Genomic DNA, 16608 nt, shown 5'->3' with positions numbered 1-16608 from the left:
TCAGCTGCCACCAAAATCGTAAATATAGCACGGTATAGCCAATTTTTTGACTTGTCATTCAAAAATAGTCAGCGTTTACGAAGTCAATGAAAAATAGCCACTATTTTGTTGCAACAGAGACCGGGCCAGCATAATATACTGGAGTTCGGTGCACCTGTGTATGAACTCCAGCATATTATGTTGGACCGGTATACTTTGCTGACTCCACTATAATATACTGGAGACTGGAGTACCGGTTCTCCAAACTCCAGTATATTATACTGGATAATTATACTTGCTGGAACTCCAGTATATTATACTGGAGTTCTAGTGTACTTATGCTAGAACTCCATCATATTGTGCTGGAGTTCCAGCATACTTATCCTGGAACTCCACTATAATATGCTGGAGTTCAAGCATACTATGCTGGAACTCCAGTATAATATACTGGCGTATTTTCCGGATTTTGAACTGTGTTTTCGCTCAGATTTATTTTTACATGAAAAGTGGCTAAATTTTGATTACTTTTGAAACTGAGCTATTTTTGAACGACCAGTTGTAAATCAGACTATTTTTGAATTTCTCCCACCAAAATCTCATTTTTTTGTATAAAAAAAACTCTGCAATTCACCAAAAATTCTTAGATAGTATAGATCTCGTAGTGGATTGCAGTGATCTTTTGATGTATATAAATAAGAATAAGAAGCTTTAGACATTTGTATAATCATAGACGAATATTCAAATACTAATCGAGGAAAACGGTACAACAAAATTTTAAAAGCTGACCATATACAGAAAAAAAATTACATACTAATACGTTGATTTCTTACTCTTGCCAAGGGAAAATGGCACCACTAGTAATATAATAATAGGGCAAAAATTACTCATTAAAATTGAAAAAAAAAAGAAGAAAACTTTTGCTATGCGGGGCGGGTTGGGGCGGGTTTATGCGGGTCGTGGCGGGGCTGGCGTGGGTTGAAAACTGAAAATTTTGTTATGCAGGGCGAGGCGGGACGGGTTGAAATCTTTGCGGGTTAAGATTTAACCCACACCGCAACCGCCCCGCCCCGCCCGCTGCCATCTCTATATATTGTAAAATACTATGACAAGTATATACACCCTACCATCTAGGAAGAAATTAGGAGCATTATCATTGGCCAAAGTATGATAAATAATCACAAAGCAAAAATAAAGGGAATTAATATCCTAAACCACTCGAGTGAGAACAAAGGAAACGGAATTTCAAGATTTGTTGGTTTTTTTTCTTTTTCTTTTTTCATCTTGTGTAGTTTTTTCCATCAAAATTCTTTGATTCTTTATAACCATGATATTCAGACCAATTTGGACGCACTAATTCCACGTGATACATGCTACCTCATATCAAAAGGAGAGCTTTGGTGCAACGGTAATATAATTTCCGTGAGACCTATAAGTCACGAGTTTTAGCCGTGAAAGCAACCACTAATGTTTAGGGTAGGTTGTCTACATCACATCCCTTATGATGCGGCTCTTTCCCGTGCACCTGCGTGAATGTGAGATACTTTATGCACTAGATTACAACTTTTACTTGCTACCTCCTACCAGCACAAGAACTGAAACTTAGATGGATGAGAAGAAATTACGTAGTGTTTGTGCCTCCACTCTAAAAATCAAAACTATTAGAACATTAGCTTGAACAAACAAATATGCTTAGAAAAAATAAATAAGTTAATATATGATAGTAAGACATTAAATAAAACAATCATAGCACGTTTGAATTAATGTTTGACTAGCACAATCTCATAATTTTGAATTTATCAACTTCCTTTTTCATCATTGAAGAGTAGTACATGCATTTACGTAATCTATTACATGCTAATTGGTTTTTATCTTTGGCAGTAAGTAATGATAAGCTCATGTGGTATAACTTGGTACTTAACCCTAGTTTAAAATTGGACTTTGGTAAACATAAGATTAAGTTCACTACCTACAATCATCAATTTAAAGGGAAAACAAACTTATTTATAATTTTAATAAAATAATTGGCATTTTTTTTCCCTCGATAAATCTCAGAGAAACGATGAAGTAAAAAAGATGATGGAGTTCAAGCTTTAATATAAATGATGTTGAGTGGAAACTCACAACCAATGATGAAGATACATTCAACCAAGTTGTGGCATCTGACTTGAACAAAATCATGCGTACGCTACTGCTCTATACATAGCGAAAGTTGAAAACTCCACCTCTTATTCCTTATTCCTAAAGAGCCAATCTTCCTAATACACATTACTAGGGCAAAAAAGGGTTTATTGTATCGCAAGGAAAATAGTTATCTTGTCAAAAAGTAAAGTCACTATGGAAAAAACAGAAATTAGCGACGGACAGATTCTGTAACTAAACAGAAAAATCCATCACTAATCCTACTTAACGACGATTTAGCGATAGATGAGCGATGACGTTCGTAGCTAATTATATTTTTTTTTGTAGTGAGTAGAAACACCATAATACTAGATTTTATTTCTTAATTTTTTTTTCACTTATACTTTGGAAAAATATCAACATTACTCTTACTAGAACTCGGTTTAAAATTTCCTTTTTTCTTTTCTTTACTTTTCTTTTCTTTCCTTTTCTAAATGGGGAATTGGCACATTCTCTTTTTGCCAAAGGTAAGGAAAAGGCAATTTGCATAGTGTCTTTTATATTCTTCTCCGAAAACAAGAAAAAGTGGGAAAAAGTTAAAAAGACAACACTTTGGTAAAAAATACAATATTTATGAAAAATAAATTGGATACTATCAATAATTGTTAAAGGATATGTATTAAAAAAAGGTGGGGGCAAACTGCAAAGGACTGAAAATGTGAAGGCACGGGTGAATACCTTTTTCTTTTTCACCACTATTCCCAATTAACTTTATGGCTTTATATTTTAGCCCCTTTAATTTTTTAAAGTTTATTATATTTCAAAGTGGCCCCTCACATTTTGGACTATTGATAAAGCAAAGATCCAACGTGGAAGAATCAATTCCTATTAATGGATTAGAATAGAAGAAGAAGAAGAATAAACGAATTCCAACAAAGATTTGGATTATTAGCAATTCCCATAATTATTGTTATTTTATTTTTGTGTACTTTTGCAAAGTTTATGCTACTAGTAATTTATTGTTTGCACACACTTTTCAATAAAAGCTTTGGGTTTTAGAAATGTAAAAAAAATCACTCACTCATGTATTTATTATTATTATTATTATATTTCTACCAACTTTACAACGATACAAAGTAATGTCACCGGAAAGCAGGGAAACTATATGTATAGGGTAAAATATGTTAGGTCGTGCATGGAATATATATAATATAATTGAGCATAATTTTCAAGAATATATAATGTATATTATAAAAATACCTTTATTTAAATAATTATTTTATATTACGTGCATGGAATATATATTTTACAACCTTTATTTTCTTTCATTCTGAATTGTGTAAATAATTTTTTGAATTTTTGTTGTTAATACTAAAATAATTATTACTAACAAATTATTCTAATTAATTTTTTTCTTGCTATGCTCATTTTCCAACATTATATATGCTTAAATAATTTTTATTTTTTTAATTTATAAATAATATTTATTTATTCTATAGGTAATTCCATAATGTAAATAAAAAAGGAAAAAATCATAATATTAAAAAGTTTAAAAAAATAAAAAGAAGATAAATATTTATAATTTAGAGGGCAAAATGGGTATTTGACAATCCAAAATTTGAAAATTCTAGTTGAGTGACCTTCTGAATGCAATATGCATAGTTCAATGACTTTGTTGTTAGAAACGAAAGTAAAGTGCTGAAGTCAAAGGACATAACCATCAAAGGATGAATAATATTTCTTTGATATTAACTAGAAGCTTCGGGCTCGAGCTTAAGGAAAGAAAAATATTTGATGGGGAGCATTTTCTCTTTTAGTAGGTTTTATGCGACACAAAGTCGAATTAGTTGAGGTTTCAATACAACAACGAATACCCAACTAGGATAAAAAAAAAGTTATATATATATACATAAAGAAGTTGCGCCTAATTAGCGCATCTGATTTCTTGCTGGTTAGCGCTATTTTTTATTGCAGCTAGAGCGCTTGACTAAAGGGAAGGAAATATTAAAAGACAGGAATTGTTCAAGTTGAAGAGTTATGAAATATTCCTACAATCTTTATGAAATAAAATGGTGACAGAATATAACTTTGAGCCACAACTTTACAAACTTTGTGACTTTATAAGAACCAAAGAGATTGGTTTAATTTTATAATGCTCTAATTATTGGATTTTGATTGGTTTCTTTAGATATATACTTGTCCATTTAGTTTTCATCACCTTATTATATTCAAGTCAATATTCTAAAGTTCCAAACTTCCACCCTCAATAAAAAAAGCATTATTCTATGAAGGATCACTCCTCTCCCAACACCCTAATATATTACATGCAAAAGTTTAGTTGTTCTATTTACAACTTATTTGGATGGTTGTTACCTATTGTATCACATTGTTATTTTAAATACGATGTTTGTTTTGATTATAACTTAAATTTTATTATATCGTATCGTTAAATCCGTCGTTACGTAACGACAAAATGTGCCACTTCATGTAATGACCAATTTGGTATAGTTGCGTCGTTACCTTATCTCTTTCTCTCATCTCATGTTTCATTATTATAAAATAATTTTATTTTATCATTTACTCTACCTTTTTATATAATTATTTTATCCCGTACATAATTTTTCTTTATAATATTGCAAGTTTATTCTTCATAGTAATGATGCGTGATATCATGAAACAACGGCAAACGATACAATCTATCCAAACATTATATTCATCAAACGATAAAGTACAATACAATATGATACATTATGAAACGATATGTAACAACCATCCAAACAAGCTGTTACCATCCTAAATTATTTCAAGGGAACAAGATGTATCAATAAAAAAATTTAATACAAGATAACATGAGTTTTGAGTCAGCATTTATTTTTTTTGCTTTATGCATTCATTGATATTCGAAAATATTTAGTTCGATAAGTCTCAATTCGCATCGATTATGGCCTACTAAAGAGGAAGCACAATCATGTCCAATCCTAGGACACAAGTTCGAGACATCTAATTAAGATGAATGGATTTCATCTATTCCATACTGAAACAACAATTGTCACTTTTTAACGACTAGAAGGAATAGGAAAAGATCATATAGAATTATTTTAAATTTACGATGCTACTCTTCCGGCAAGAACAATTTTTTCTATTATAATTTTTTTGGCGAGTTCGGCCTTCTTAGCTTTGGATGCAGCAACCGGTCTGTTGGAAAACTCTTGCATAAGTTGTCGGATTGGCTAGAAAATACCTAAGATATTTAGAGTTATCATCTTTGATTGGACAAGCATTTAAATAGAAAGAAATAAATCCACCAATACATATATATATATATATATATATATATATATATATATATATATATATATATATATATATATATATATATATTGAGGGATGGATCTTCCCTGGGTATAGATCTTTTTTTTATAGTTTATTTTAATTCTAAATAAAACTTTTTTGGGAGAGGAAAGGGAGCCCATGATATAGTGAGAATGGATTGGAAAGGACATTTTGGTGAGAATCGAATATGATGTCGCAATTTTAAAAACTACCAACAAAAAATGATTCTCTCGAAAGGTCTTTGTACTTGAATAAGATTTGTGAGTGTCAAACTACATGAATTTCAAAGGGATTTTTCTAGTTTTATTATGATCAAATATAGAGGCCATCTCAAGGCACATCACGACTTACATGTAACAGCGGCGAGATCCGGGAAGGCAACCCGATTGGATGCCCGAAGATCCATAGTACCTGCAGTCTCCGAACTTCATATAACCAATATTTCTAAACTAAGAACTATTGTGGTAGAGCGATAAATATTTCTTCATCTTTAACTAGAGGTTTTCTATTTGAATCATGGGTATTAAAACGTCTGGGATTTTAAGAGGAAAATTCAAATTTAATCGAGCCTCAATACGAATACCACACACGGATTGAGAAACAAAAAAGATCTTCTAAAGAGGAGGAAAAGGAGTGGTGGATAAAGAATAGTTGACAATTGAAATAAGAATATTAGATCCTAAACTCTCCCTATAAGAGTAAAGATTCTAAAACCATGGTCCTCTTTTGAGGAATTTATTCGTTAAAGATTTGTACTCCAACAACATTTTTTTTAGTATTTATAGTCCAAGTATTTTCAAAAAAAAAAAGGGGGGGGGGGGGGAGGGGGAACTCGTTTTTCAAATCATCCGGTTCTTAAAAGTTATAAGTCCGATTAATTCAAATTCATGTTGAAAATTAGTAAAGCACTTTCTACAGATATGTATTTTACTTCGTGAAGCTCGAAGCCGAGTCCTCTAGTTAGGATTTTGTATATCACGAGTTCAAGAATATTTCCCACAAAATATAATCTACTCTGGTTGAGGAAGAACATTCTTTTCGCAAATCTTCTTTACAAAAAAATAAAAACTTTATTTTGTGGCCAAGAGTTTTAAGGGAGGCCAAAAAATTTTTGGAATTTTATCATTTTTTTTATCGGTACAACTAGACTGTAAGGGGCTGTTTGGTTGGAAAGAAATTATCCTACAATTAATTAATTCGAGATTAGTTATTTCGGGATTTGTTATTCCATCTTTCTATGTGGATAAAAAAACTACAATCCTGGGATTAATTCTACTGCAGTTTTCTACCAACCAAACATGGGATAAACTCTTCTGAAATTTAATCTCGAGATTAATTATTCTTTATCCCTTGTACCAAACCAGCCCTAAGTCTTTATATATGTGGTGGGTCATATATATATGAAAATTATTCTTAACTTGATGATAAAAGTGTAGGGTAATTTTTTTCCTCCTCCCTCTTTAATATTTTTCCTATGAGAAAAGTAACACAAAAAATGATAAATAAAAATGATAATGACAAGTAATTAATGACTTCAATTATAACCTGCTTTCCAATTGAGCTTCATTGATTGGAGAAGCAATGCGTTTTACGTGTGAAATGGGGTTTACACAATCAATTTAAACTTTTAACACACAATTTGCATGGCTTTCCTAGTGATAAATTAATGGATTCAAAATTTTGAGTTTATGGATTTTCGATCTTAGAAAAAATATTATTAAATTCTGAATAAAGTATTTATATATGTTAAATAAATACGTAGTCTTGACTGAAACTATTGAATTTTACCGTAACTATTAGTGGGCGTTTGGACATAAAAATTGTAAAATTTAAAAAAGAAAAGTTAAAAAGAAATTCAAATGAAAATCGTATTTGAAAATTAGAGTTATGTTTGGACATGAATATAATTTTGGGTTGTTTTTAAAGTTTTATGAGTGATCCGAGTGAAATTTTTGAAAAACAGCATTTGGAGTTTTTCAATTTTTCGAAAAATTCCATAATTCATCTTCAATTGAAAATTAAAAATTTTATGGTCAAACACTAATTTCGAAAAAAAGTAAAAAAAAAAATCGAAGAAAGTGAAAAAAAATTCTTATGTCCAAACGGGCTACCTCCGCCATTTTCAATGTAACAATATTTTAGTTAAAACTATTGAATTTTGCCGAATCCCTAATTAGAACTTCAGCTCCAAATTTACAACGACAAAAGAACAACAAAACCTAAAGCCAAGATTTCATAAATAGAACTCAACAAATTAACACTAGAAAGGAAAAAAGAAGATAAAACTCGTGTTTTTTTTCATTTTACATGACATGATTGCTTTGGACTTTGTCTTAAATATTAAGCTTATTCTAATAAGCTATTAAAATAAATTTTGTAATGATTTCTTTCGAAATTAATTATTTCCCCACCCTTTTTTTTTTGTATATAGGTATAGCCGTATATATATATAATATTTACAAGTATATTGTGTGTACTATATGTCAGTCTACCAAATTTACATTTTATTTTTTATTTTCCTCATTTTATATGACACGATTGTTTTGGACTTTATCTTAAATATTATGCTTATTCTAAACAAAACTATTAAAACAATTTTAAAATGATTTTTTTCGAAATTAATTATTTCCCCACCTTAATAAGTTAAAGTTCCTACTAGGCTACTAGTACTTTCTTAATGGTCCAAAAGTTCTATTTCTTGGTTTAAAATCAGGTTATTTTTATGATTATAATTTTGTGATATAACTCGGATTATAATCTAAATAGTTTAATTTATTCCAACTTTTATTTGAGATATTATCAAGATTTTAATACAAAAAGATACGAATTTTAGGTTATAATTATAGCCAAACACGAAATATATTTAATTTTAAAATTTATATCAGAATAATTCATTTAATCCAATGAACCAAACAGCCCCTGAATGGACTAATATTCAGTGGCGGAGCCAGGATTCTCACTAAGGGTGTCAAAATATGAAAAAAATAAATACACTGAAAAGTCAATGGGAGTCAATCTATAGTAAATATACATAAAACAAAAAGTTTTATCTAGTAATACAATGTAATTTTCTGACGAAGGGGTGTGGATTGACACCTTCTTGGTTGACTGTGGCTCCGCCGCAACTAATACTTACTGACTATTTTACTTCAAAGGGGAAATAGTAAAATTTCTAGAAAAGGGAGAATATTTCTAATTTTGTAATACTCATTTATATGATTGAAAGATACAAGAAACTAAACATAATAATCCCTAATAATCAATATATAACCAAATCTATGTAAATAAAGTCTTTGGACACCTAACACTTGACATGGCTCTTCCTTTTATTACCTTTTATTTCATCCAAAATTAAAAATTAAAAAAAAGAAAAGAAACAAGAAATTAAAACTTTTACTAATATTTGGAAATGGATCATAGCCTTAATAATTACTCCCTATATTGTCAAGTCTTATCATTAATAGGCTATCAGAAAGAACAAAATGCATATAGACTAGTATTTTCAGAACCAAAACAGTGTGTTTTCTGCTTTTTCTACAATATCCCTTCACACATTTTTTTCATTTTTTTCTCCCTTTTTCTTGGTCAAAGTTCTTTTTATTATCGACGGTTGTAGTGAGATGAATTAAAAATTTTAATTAAAAAAAAATTTTATAACTAGATTATTTTATAATTATAACAATAAAAAATTCAGTAAAATCTCACAAAGTGAGATTGAGAGAGGCTGTTTCTAGTATACTCTCGGTTCAAGAAGCATTTTCACTTTTAATACATCTTATGCGGCGCACATTTATATTAATTAGGCCCAAAGCAAGTACTAAACATTTAAAAAAAAAAGAAGAGAAAATACAAAATTGGCTAGTCAACTGAAACTAACTACATTCGTTAGCCAAAAAATATAGAGTATAAAATATGTGTATTATATATAACAAAAATGACACTGTATAGCCGCTGTAAAAATAATAGCTGAAAAATGTACAAAATTTGTATATATATACACACACACACACACACATTCTGCATGTTATATACAAAAATTATACAAATTTTATAGACTTTTTCGGCTATCATATATAAATAGTTTCTAGCGCGAGCTAAATATGATAATACCCCATTATATATATGTATATTCTGCCCCTTTTTTTGTTTTATTTGAGCCAAAAGTCTTTGAAAATAACCTCTTTATCTTTCACAAGGTAAGAATAAGGTGTGCGTACACACTATGCTCCTCAGACCCCACTTACGACATTACACTAATTTTGTTATTGTTATTATTATATTATATATATAGAGAGATAAAAATATATATATTTTATTGGTTATTATTTTTAAGTACGATTAAAAAAATACATTTTTCGAAGAAAAAAATTTGTTTTTTTTAAGAGAGAGAGGGGGGTGGAGGGGGAGGGGGGGCACTGTGTGTGTGTTTCCAGTAACAATATATTGCTGTCACTCTCAAATTCTGAGCTTCAAACCAGCTCTTCTCTGAGTCCTCTCTCTGTCACTGCAGGCTTCTCGTATCATATCATCTCCACCTGATTCGCTTAGTACAAAAACTAGGAAAATCAAATATCCAAAAAATAATTATAAAAAAAAAATTTACTCCCCTATAGATAAAGCAAAAAAAAAGAGTGTATTTGGTACAAATACCAACAAAATAGACAGACATATAAAGAAGCTTTCTTTTCTTCCTTCTCATGTTCTGCACTACTCTCTCTCTCTTTAGCTTTCTTTACTTTTTTATTTGACTGAAAAAAAATAAATTAAAATCTATTTTTATGGGTTTTGCTTAATATATTTGTTGGAACATTTCACTTTCTTGATATTATTATGGCTACCATGTTTTTAGTTCTCTCTTTGCTTCTGTTTTCTGCTACTGTTTCTTTCTCATATGAAGCTCGAAATCATGAAGGTAAAAAATAAGAAAAAAGAATAAACCCCATTTATTATTTTTTCATATTTTGTTAGAAAAAAACTTTTTTTTTTGCTCATTGTTTTGTTTTGTTTTTGTTGGTGTAGTGGAAGCTTTAATTGCTATAAGGAGAAGTTTAAATGACCCAAATGGAGCTTTAAGTAATTGGGATGAAGATTCTGTTGATCCTTGTAGTTGGGCTATGATCACTTGCTCTTCTGAAAATCTTGTCACTGCACTGTAAGTTATTGTTTTTTTAATATAATTTTTATGGTGTTTCGGTTTTCTGATTGCATTACTTAGCGTTAGTCTTGTATTTTCGCTTCGATTTTTCGATTGGTTTGCTTGTTGCCCCTTCTCTTTTATTACTCTCTCCCCTCTTAGAGGCTAGAGGCAGGGGTAAAGGTGGTACACACTGTCCTAGACCCCACTTGTATGATTACTTGTTGTTATATATAATTTGTATGGTGTTTTTGTTTTCTGATTGCATTACTCAGTGTAATCTTATATTTTCGCTTCGTATGTCCGATTGTTTTGCTTGTCATTGCCCCTTCCTTTTCATCTTTCTTGAGCCGAGGCTCCACCGGAAACAACTTTTCTGCCTTCTTGAAGGAAGGGGTAAAATCTGGGTACACTGGTATACACTACCATTCCTATGCTCCACTTGTGAGATTACACTGAATTTGTTGTTGTCATAAATAATTTTTATGATATATCATTATTTTTGTAGTCAAGAAATTATTTTACTGTTTTTTTACTGTGCAGAGGAGTACCAAGTCAAGGTTTATCAGGGGTTTTATCTGGGATGATATCAAACCTTACAAACCTTAAACAAGTGTAAGGGACAACATTTTTTTTGTACAAGAATTTAAATATTAATGACCCCATTTTGGTTAATTTTTTAAGTTTTTGATAATTGTGTTTTTAATTTTGTAGTTTACTGCAAAACAACAATATTTCTGGGCATATTCCAAAGGAGTTAGGGAAACTGCCCAATCTTCAAACATTGGATCTGTCTAATAACCATTTCTCTGGTCATGTACCTGAATCTTTGGGTCTACTAAACAGTCTTCAATATCTGTAAGTAAGAGATATTCAATATTTTAGTTTCTGTGTGATTATTGAGAGTTTTTTTTGCCTCTAGTTGTAAGAGCATAGCTTGTGATATGTGGGTTAGACGCACGACAAAAAGGGTAAAGGAGCGGGACCCATTATCTATAGAGTTTCGAATTATCCGCCCTGGGATGTGTGGGATAGGCATACATCGAAGAAGGGTAAAGGGGCAGGACCCATTATTTATCGAGTTTCGAATTGTGTGCTATGTTGTGTGTGGGTTAGGTGCATATCTAAGAAGGGTAAAGGGGCGGGGCCCATTATCTATCTAGGTTTCAAACTGTGCGTTATGTGATATGTGGGTTAGGCGCATATCAAAGAAGGGTAAAGCGGCGAGACCCATTATCTATCTGATTTTCGAATTGTGCGCTATGTGGTTTGTTGGATTGGCGCATATCAAAGAAGGATAAAGCGGCGAGACCCATTATCTATCTGAGATTCGAATTGTGCGTTATGTTGTGTGTCGGATAGGTGCATATCAAAGAAGTGTAAAGGGGCGGGACCCATTATCTATCTGAGTTTCAAATAGTACGCTATGTGGTGTGTCAGTTAGGTGCATATCAAAGAAGGTTTAAAGGGGAGGGGCCATTATCTATCGAGTTTCTAATTGTGCGCCACATGTGATGTGTGGGTTAGGCGCATATCAAAGAAGGGTAAAGAGATAGCCGGGTTATACACCGAGTTTCGTAGTTTCGTACCGTGGCGCAAGGAAATTTCTTGGTTATAGAAAAAATTAAGAAAATTTCTGATTTTTTTAAGTACCCTTTTCCTTTAGTTTATGCTTTGGTATGTTGACTATGTTTAAGTGCTATCTTTTTCTTTGACTATGCTTTTTTGATGTCTTGTTATGTGGTTTTTGTCATTTAATGGAGTAGGAGGTTGAACAACAACAGTTTGTCTGGTGCTATTCCTCTTTCTTTAGCAAGGGTCCCTCAACTTGCTTTCTTGTAAGTATAATTCTTCTTTTTTATCCATGTCTTTGTTTGTGATTTTGTTTTATTCTTTTGTCTGAATGTCCTTAGAATTGAGACATACAATCTTCACTGTAATTTTCTAGTCACTTTCTTGAATTCAGCCTTATGTAAATGTTTTTTGTGAAAAGGGAATGAATAGTGTTTTCTGTTTTTGTGAACCTCTTATCATTTCAGGGACTTGTCCTTCAATAACTTGACTGGACCTATTCCTAAATTTCCAGCCAGAACTTTCAAGTATGTGTTCTTTTCCTAATTCTTACTTATTATGTTACATTAAACATGTGTTTTTAATTTATATATATATATACATTCAAATCATGTATCGAGCCGAGGGTCTCTCGAAAACAGCCTCTCTACCTTCACAAGGTAGGGGTAAGTACTACGTGTATACTACCCTCCCCAGACCCCACTTGTGGGAATATACTTAGTATGTTCTAATTGTGATTTTCTTTATCGTTAATGTTTTTGTAGTGTTGTTGGTAACCCTTTGATTTGTGGAAATCACTCCACTGAGACTTGTTTTGGATCAGTAAATCCGATGCCCCTTTCAATGTCTATTGATTCCACTGGTAAAGTTCAGAAAATTTTCTTGTTGTAGAATGTTTAAACATAACTACAATTTAACCCTCTTAAATTGCTTCCCATTGTAACCAGATAAACGCAGGTCAAAAAGACTAGCCGTTGCACTGGGACTTAGCATCAGCTTTGTCTCTATTTTCCTCATAGGCTTTGGATTCATATTTTGGAAACGAAACCAGAACAGGAAACAGTCAATTCTTAACATTAATGGTGAGGCATCACAAAATTATTACATCCGACAACATTTGTCTATTTGACGACTGTTATAAGATATTTAGGCTTCGTCTTTTTGTTCCAGATATGCAAGAGGAGGATCTAGTTAGACTAGGAAATCTCAGAAGCTTCACATTTAAAGAACTTCAACGTGCAACGAACAATTTCAGCTCCAAGAACATTCTTGGTGCGGGAGGATTTGGCAATGTTTACCGGGGAAAGTTGGGGGATGGCTCGTTTGTGGCAGTGAAACGACTGAAAGATATTAGTGGAACTGCCGGAGAGTCACAGTTCCGGACAGAATTGGAGCTAATTAGCTTGGCAGTACATAGAAATCTGCTCAGGTTAATTGGTTACTGTGCTACACCAAACGAGAGACTCCTCGTATATCCTTACATGTCTAATGGCAGTGTGGCATCAAGACTTAGAGGTAAATTTTGCAGCAAACCACACTGTTTTTATGGGGTCGTAACGTTTCAATTTCTAGTTTCTAACTAATTTGGCTACAATTTGTCGGCACGCCTAATTGCTTCAAATATGCTTTAGTTTCTTGAAGATTTTTTGTATGATTTTATCTAAAGTTTTTGGGAGGGAGATGACAATTCCAACATGCTTCTAATGGCTAAAAGACATAGTGCAACTATAACAAGACAAGTGATATGCCCCCACTTACTTTCTATTTGAATATGATGTGACCAAACTCTTATAATGACTCTTTCAAGTAATAGGAATACATGTTTGTAAGTCATGACTAACTTTCACTTGCAAGAATCTAAAATAGCAAAGACGAGACATTCGACATGTCTCTCTAGCAATTAGGCATTTTCATTATTCTCTCTGTGTGTGTGTGGGGTTTCTTGGCCCGAGATTGAGAATTGGATTGCATCCCATTTCGCGCACAAGCAATTTTGTTAGTACGGCGGTGAGTTGAGGAATTAGAACTCCTCGGGAAACATTCTAATAATATATGGGCCTTTTTAGCATCCACTAAGCTACAGAAGCACTTTAACAACAACAACATACCCAATATTATCCCACACCGTGGGGTCTGGGGAGGATAGTGTGTTCGCAGACCTACAAAAGCATTTTATTTAATGAAATTCTTGGTTCGTTAGTTTACAACTCTACGACACTTTTGTGCTGTATGAGTTATCTTAGACTTGTGTATTGCACTAGGCTCATATCCATTTATCAAATTTCTGAAAAAAATTAGATGACCTGCTCAATTAGGAAGTATTTTCTCGAACATGGGATTTCAGTATTTTGAGTCTGCATTTTCTGTTAAGTGTGGAGTATGCACGATTGAAGGTTATTTATCTCATTGTATAAAGGAGGTAGGAGGGAATAAATCTCTGTTTCCAGAAGTCAATCTTACAATTTTAGACTTAAAAATAAAAATGTATGTACTCTAAACATTCTTAATTTCTACCTTTCAATGACAGGAAAACCGGCACTAGATTGGAATACTAGGAAGAGGATTGCAATTGGAGCTGCTAGAGGTCTTCTTTATCTTCACGAACAATGTGATCCCAAGATAATCCACAGAGATGTGAAGGCAGCGAACGTGCTATTAGATGACTACTGTGAGGCTATTGTTGGGGACTTTGGCCTTGCAAAGCTCCTCGATCATGCAGATTCTCATGTTACAACAGCTGTTCGTGGCACGGTTGGTCACATTGCACCCGAGTACCTTTCCACTGGTCAATCGTCCGAGAAAACAGATGTGTTTGGATTTGGTATCCTCTTGTTGGAGCTCATAACTGGGATGAGAGCATTTGAGTTAGGAAAAACAGTAAACCAGAAAGGAGCAGTACTTGAATGGGTATGTTTCTTTCTGCTTCTACCAATTATTAAACTTGTGCCTATTTCTTGAATTTTGACTTTAGTAAACTATAAGACAAAGCTGTTCCTGTTTTAAGGACTTGGCGAACATACTAGCATTCATAGTTACAACAAATTTAATAGGGGCGGCCCAGTGCACTGAGCTCCCGCTATGCGTGGGGTCGGGGAAGGGCCGGACCACAAGGGTCTATTGTACACAGCCTTACCCTGCATTTTTGCAAGAGTTTGTTTCCACGGCTCGAACCTGTGACCTCCTGGTCACATGGCAGCAAAGTTGCAACAAATTTAATAAAAGTGAAAAATGTGTTTTGAGTCAAAGAAGAGTTAATTTCATATATGATCACTAAACTTTACTCACAATAATAATAAAGTTACAATACTACTTTTTATCACATGAAAGTACCTATACTTTACCCATTATAAACTGTACAGTCGGAAAATTTTACATACTATAACAGTAAGATCACCTTGATGGATAGGTTTTGTCGTTATATTGGTATTTAATTGCAGTCAAGTAGATGAATCAAGTTTAAATTTGTCTGAGGGTAACATTCTCACTTGTTTAGTGGCTTTAGCAAGAAGGGTTAAGCTTTTTTGATTTGGTTAGTTTTATACATTCTTGATCTAGAATTCCTCAGGAAATACTGTGCTTAGTAATAATGGCTGCTGAATTAATTGCAGGTTAAGAAAATGCAGCAGGAGAAGAACGTTGAAGCGCTCATCGACAGAGAACTCGGGAGCAACTACGACAGGATTGATGTAGGGGAGATGCTACAAGTGGCTATACTTTGTACTCAATACTTGCCGTCCCACCGTCCCAAGATGTCCGAGGTGGTCCGAATGCTTGAAGGCGACGGCCTTGCTGAAAAATGGGCAGCCTCTCATAACTATGATAGTAACAAAACTCAGATTAAACATTCTATGGTCCCTGGAAATGATGACAATGATCATGATCATGACCATTTGACCATGTTTGGGATGATGGATGATGACTATGACACTCATGCTATGGAACTTTCAGGTCCAAGATAATAGCTAAACATCCAAAAGAAAAGAAAATATAACAAAAATAGGTGCTTAATATTCTTTTTAATTATTTAGCTTAGTACCACAATCACTGTCTGAAGTAGCATTAGGAGGAGCAAAAGAAAGTTGTTCTTTGTGTTTTTTGTTCTTTAGGATGTAGAGGGTGTGAAAATTGGCCTTTGTTTCATTTGATACCTTTCTAGGTGTTTTTGGCTATATTGTAAATAACAATATCTACTGGGCTTTAACGAAGTATTTAACTTATTTGCACTGACAGTATAAAAAAGTTAAACTCTGGAGTAAATGGTCTTTCTAGTTGTTACCTTTAGGTTGTAGAGGAAATTGGCCTTTGCTTCATTTGATACATTTCTAGGTGTTTTTGGCTATATTGTAAATATTATCTACTTCTCGTTATTTATTTTGTCGAGTGTCTATCAGAAATAATCTCTTTACCCTCCAGAGTAGGGGTAAGACTGTGTATATTCTACCCTCTCCAGACCTTACTTGTGGATTACATTG

The 16608-nt window shown here is 32.8% G+C and overlaps 1 protein-coding gene across 1 annotated transcript; it reads left to right on the top strand.

Annotated features, from left to right (window-relative positions):
• Positions 1–9900: 9900 nt before the first annotated feature.
• Positions 9901–16359, top strand: LOC107798790 (putative LRR receptor-like serine/threonine-protein kinase At2g23950). Its single transcript, XM_016621829.2, has 11 exons — positions 9901–10342; positions 10450–10582; positions 11108–11179; positions 11279–11422; positions 12331–12402; positions 12604–12663; positions 12901–12998; positions 13084–13218; positions 13307–13651; positions 14664–15043; positions 15745–16359. The coding sequence occupies exons 1-11, from the start codon at positions 10261–10263 to the stop codon at positions 16093–16095; spliced, it is 1872 nt and encodes a 623-aa protein (XP_016477315.2). The 5' UTR covers positions 9901–10260; the 3' UTR covers positions 16096–16359.
• The last annotated feature ends 249 nt before the right edge of the window (positions 16360–16608 follow it).

This window comes from Nicotiana tabacum, chromosome 9 (assembly GCF_000715075.1).
Source record: "Nicotiana tabacum cultivar K326 chromosome 9, ASM71507v2, whole genome shotgun sequence".
NCBI lineage: Eukaryota > Viridiplantae > Streptophyta > Magnoliopsida > Solanales > Solanaceae > Nicotiana > Nicotiana tabacum.
This window is presented reverse-complemented; position numbering and strand designations above follow the sequence as displayed.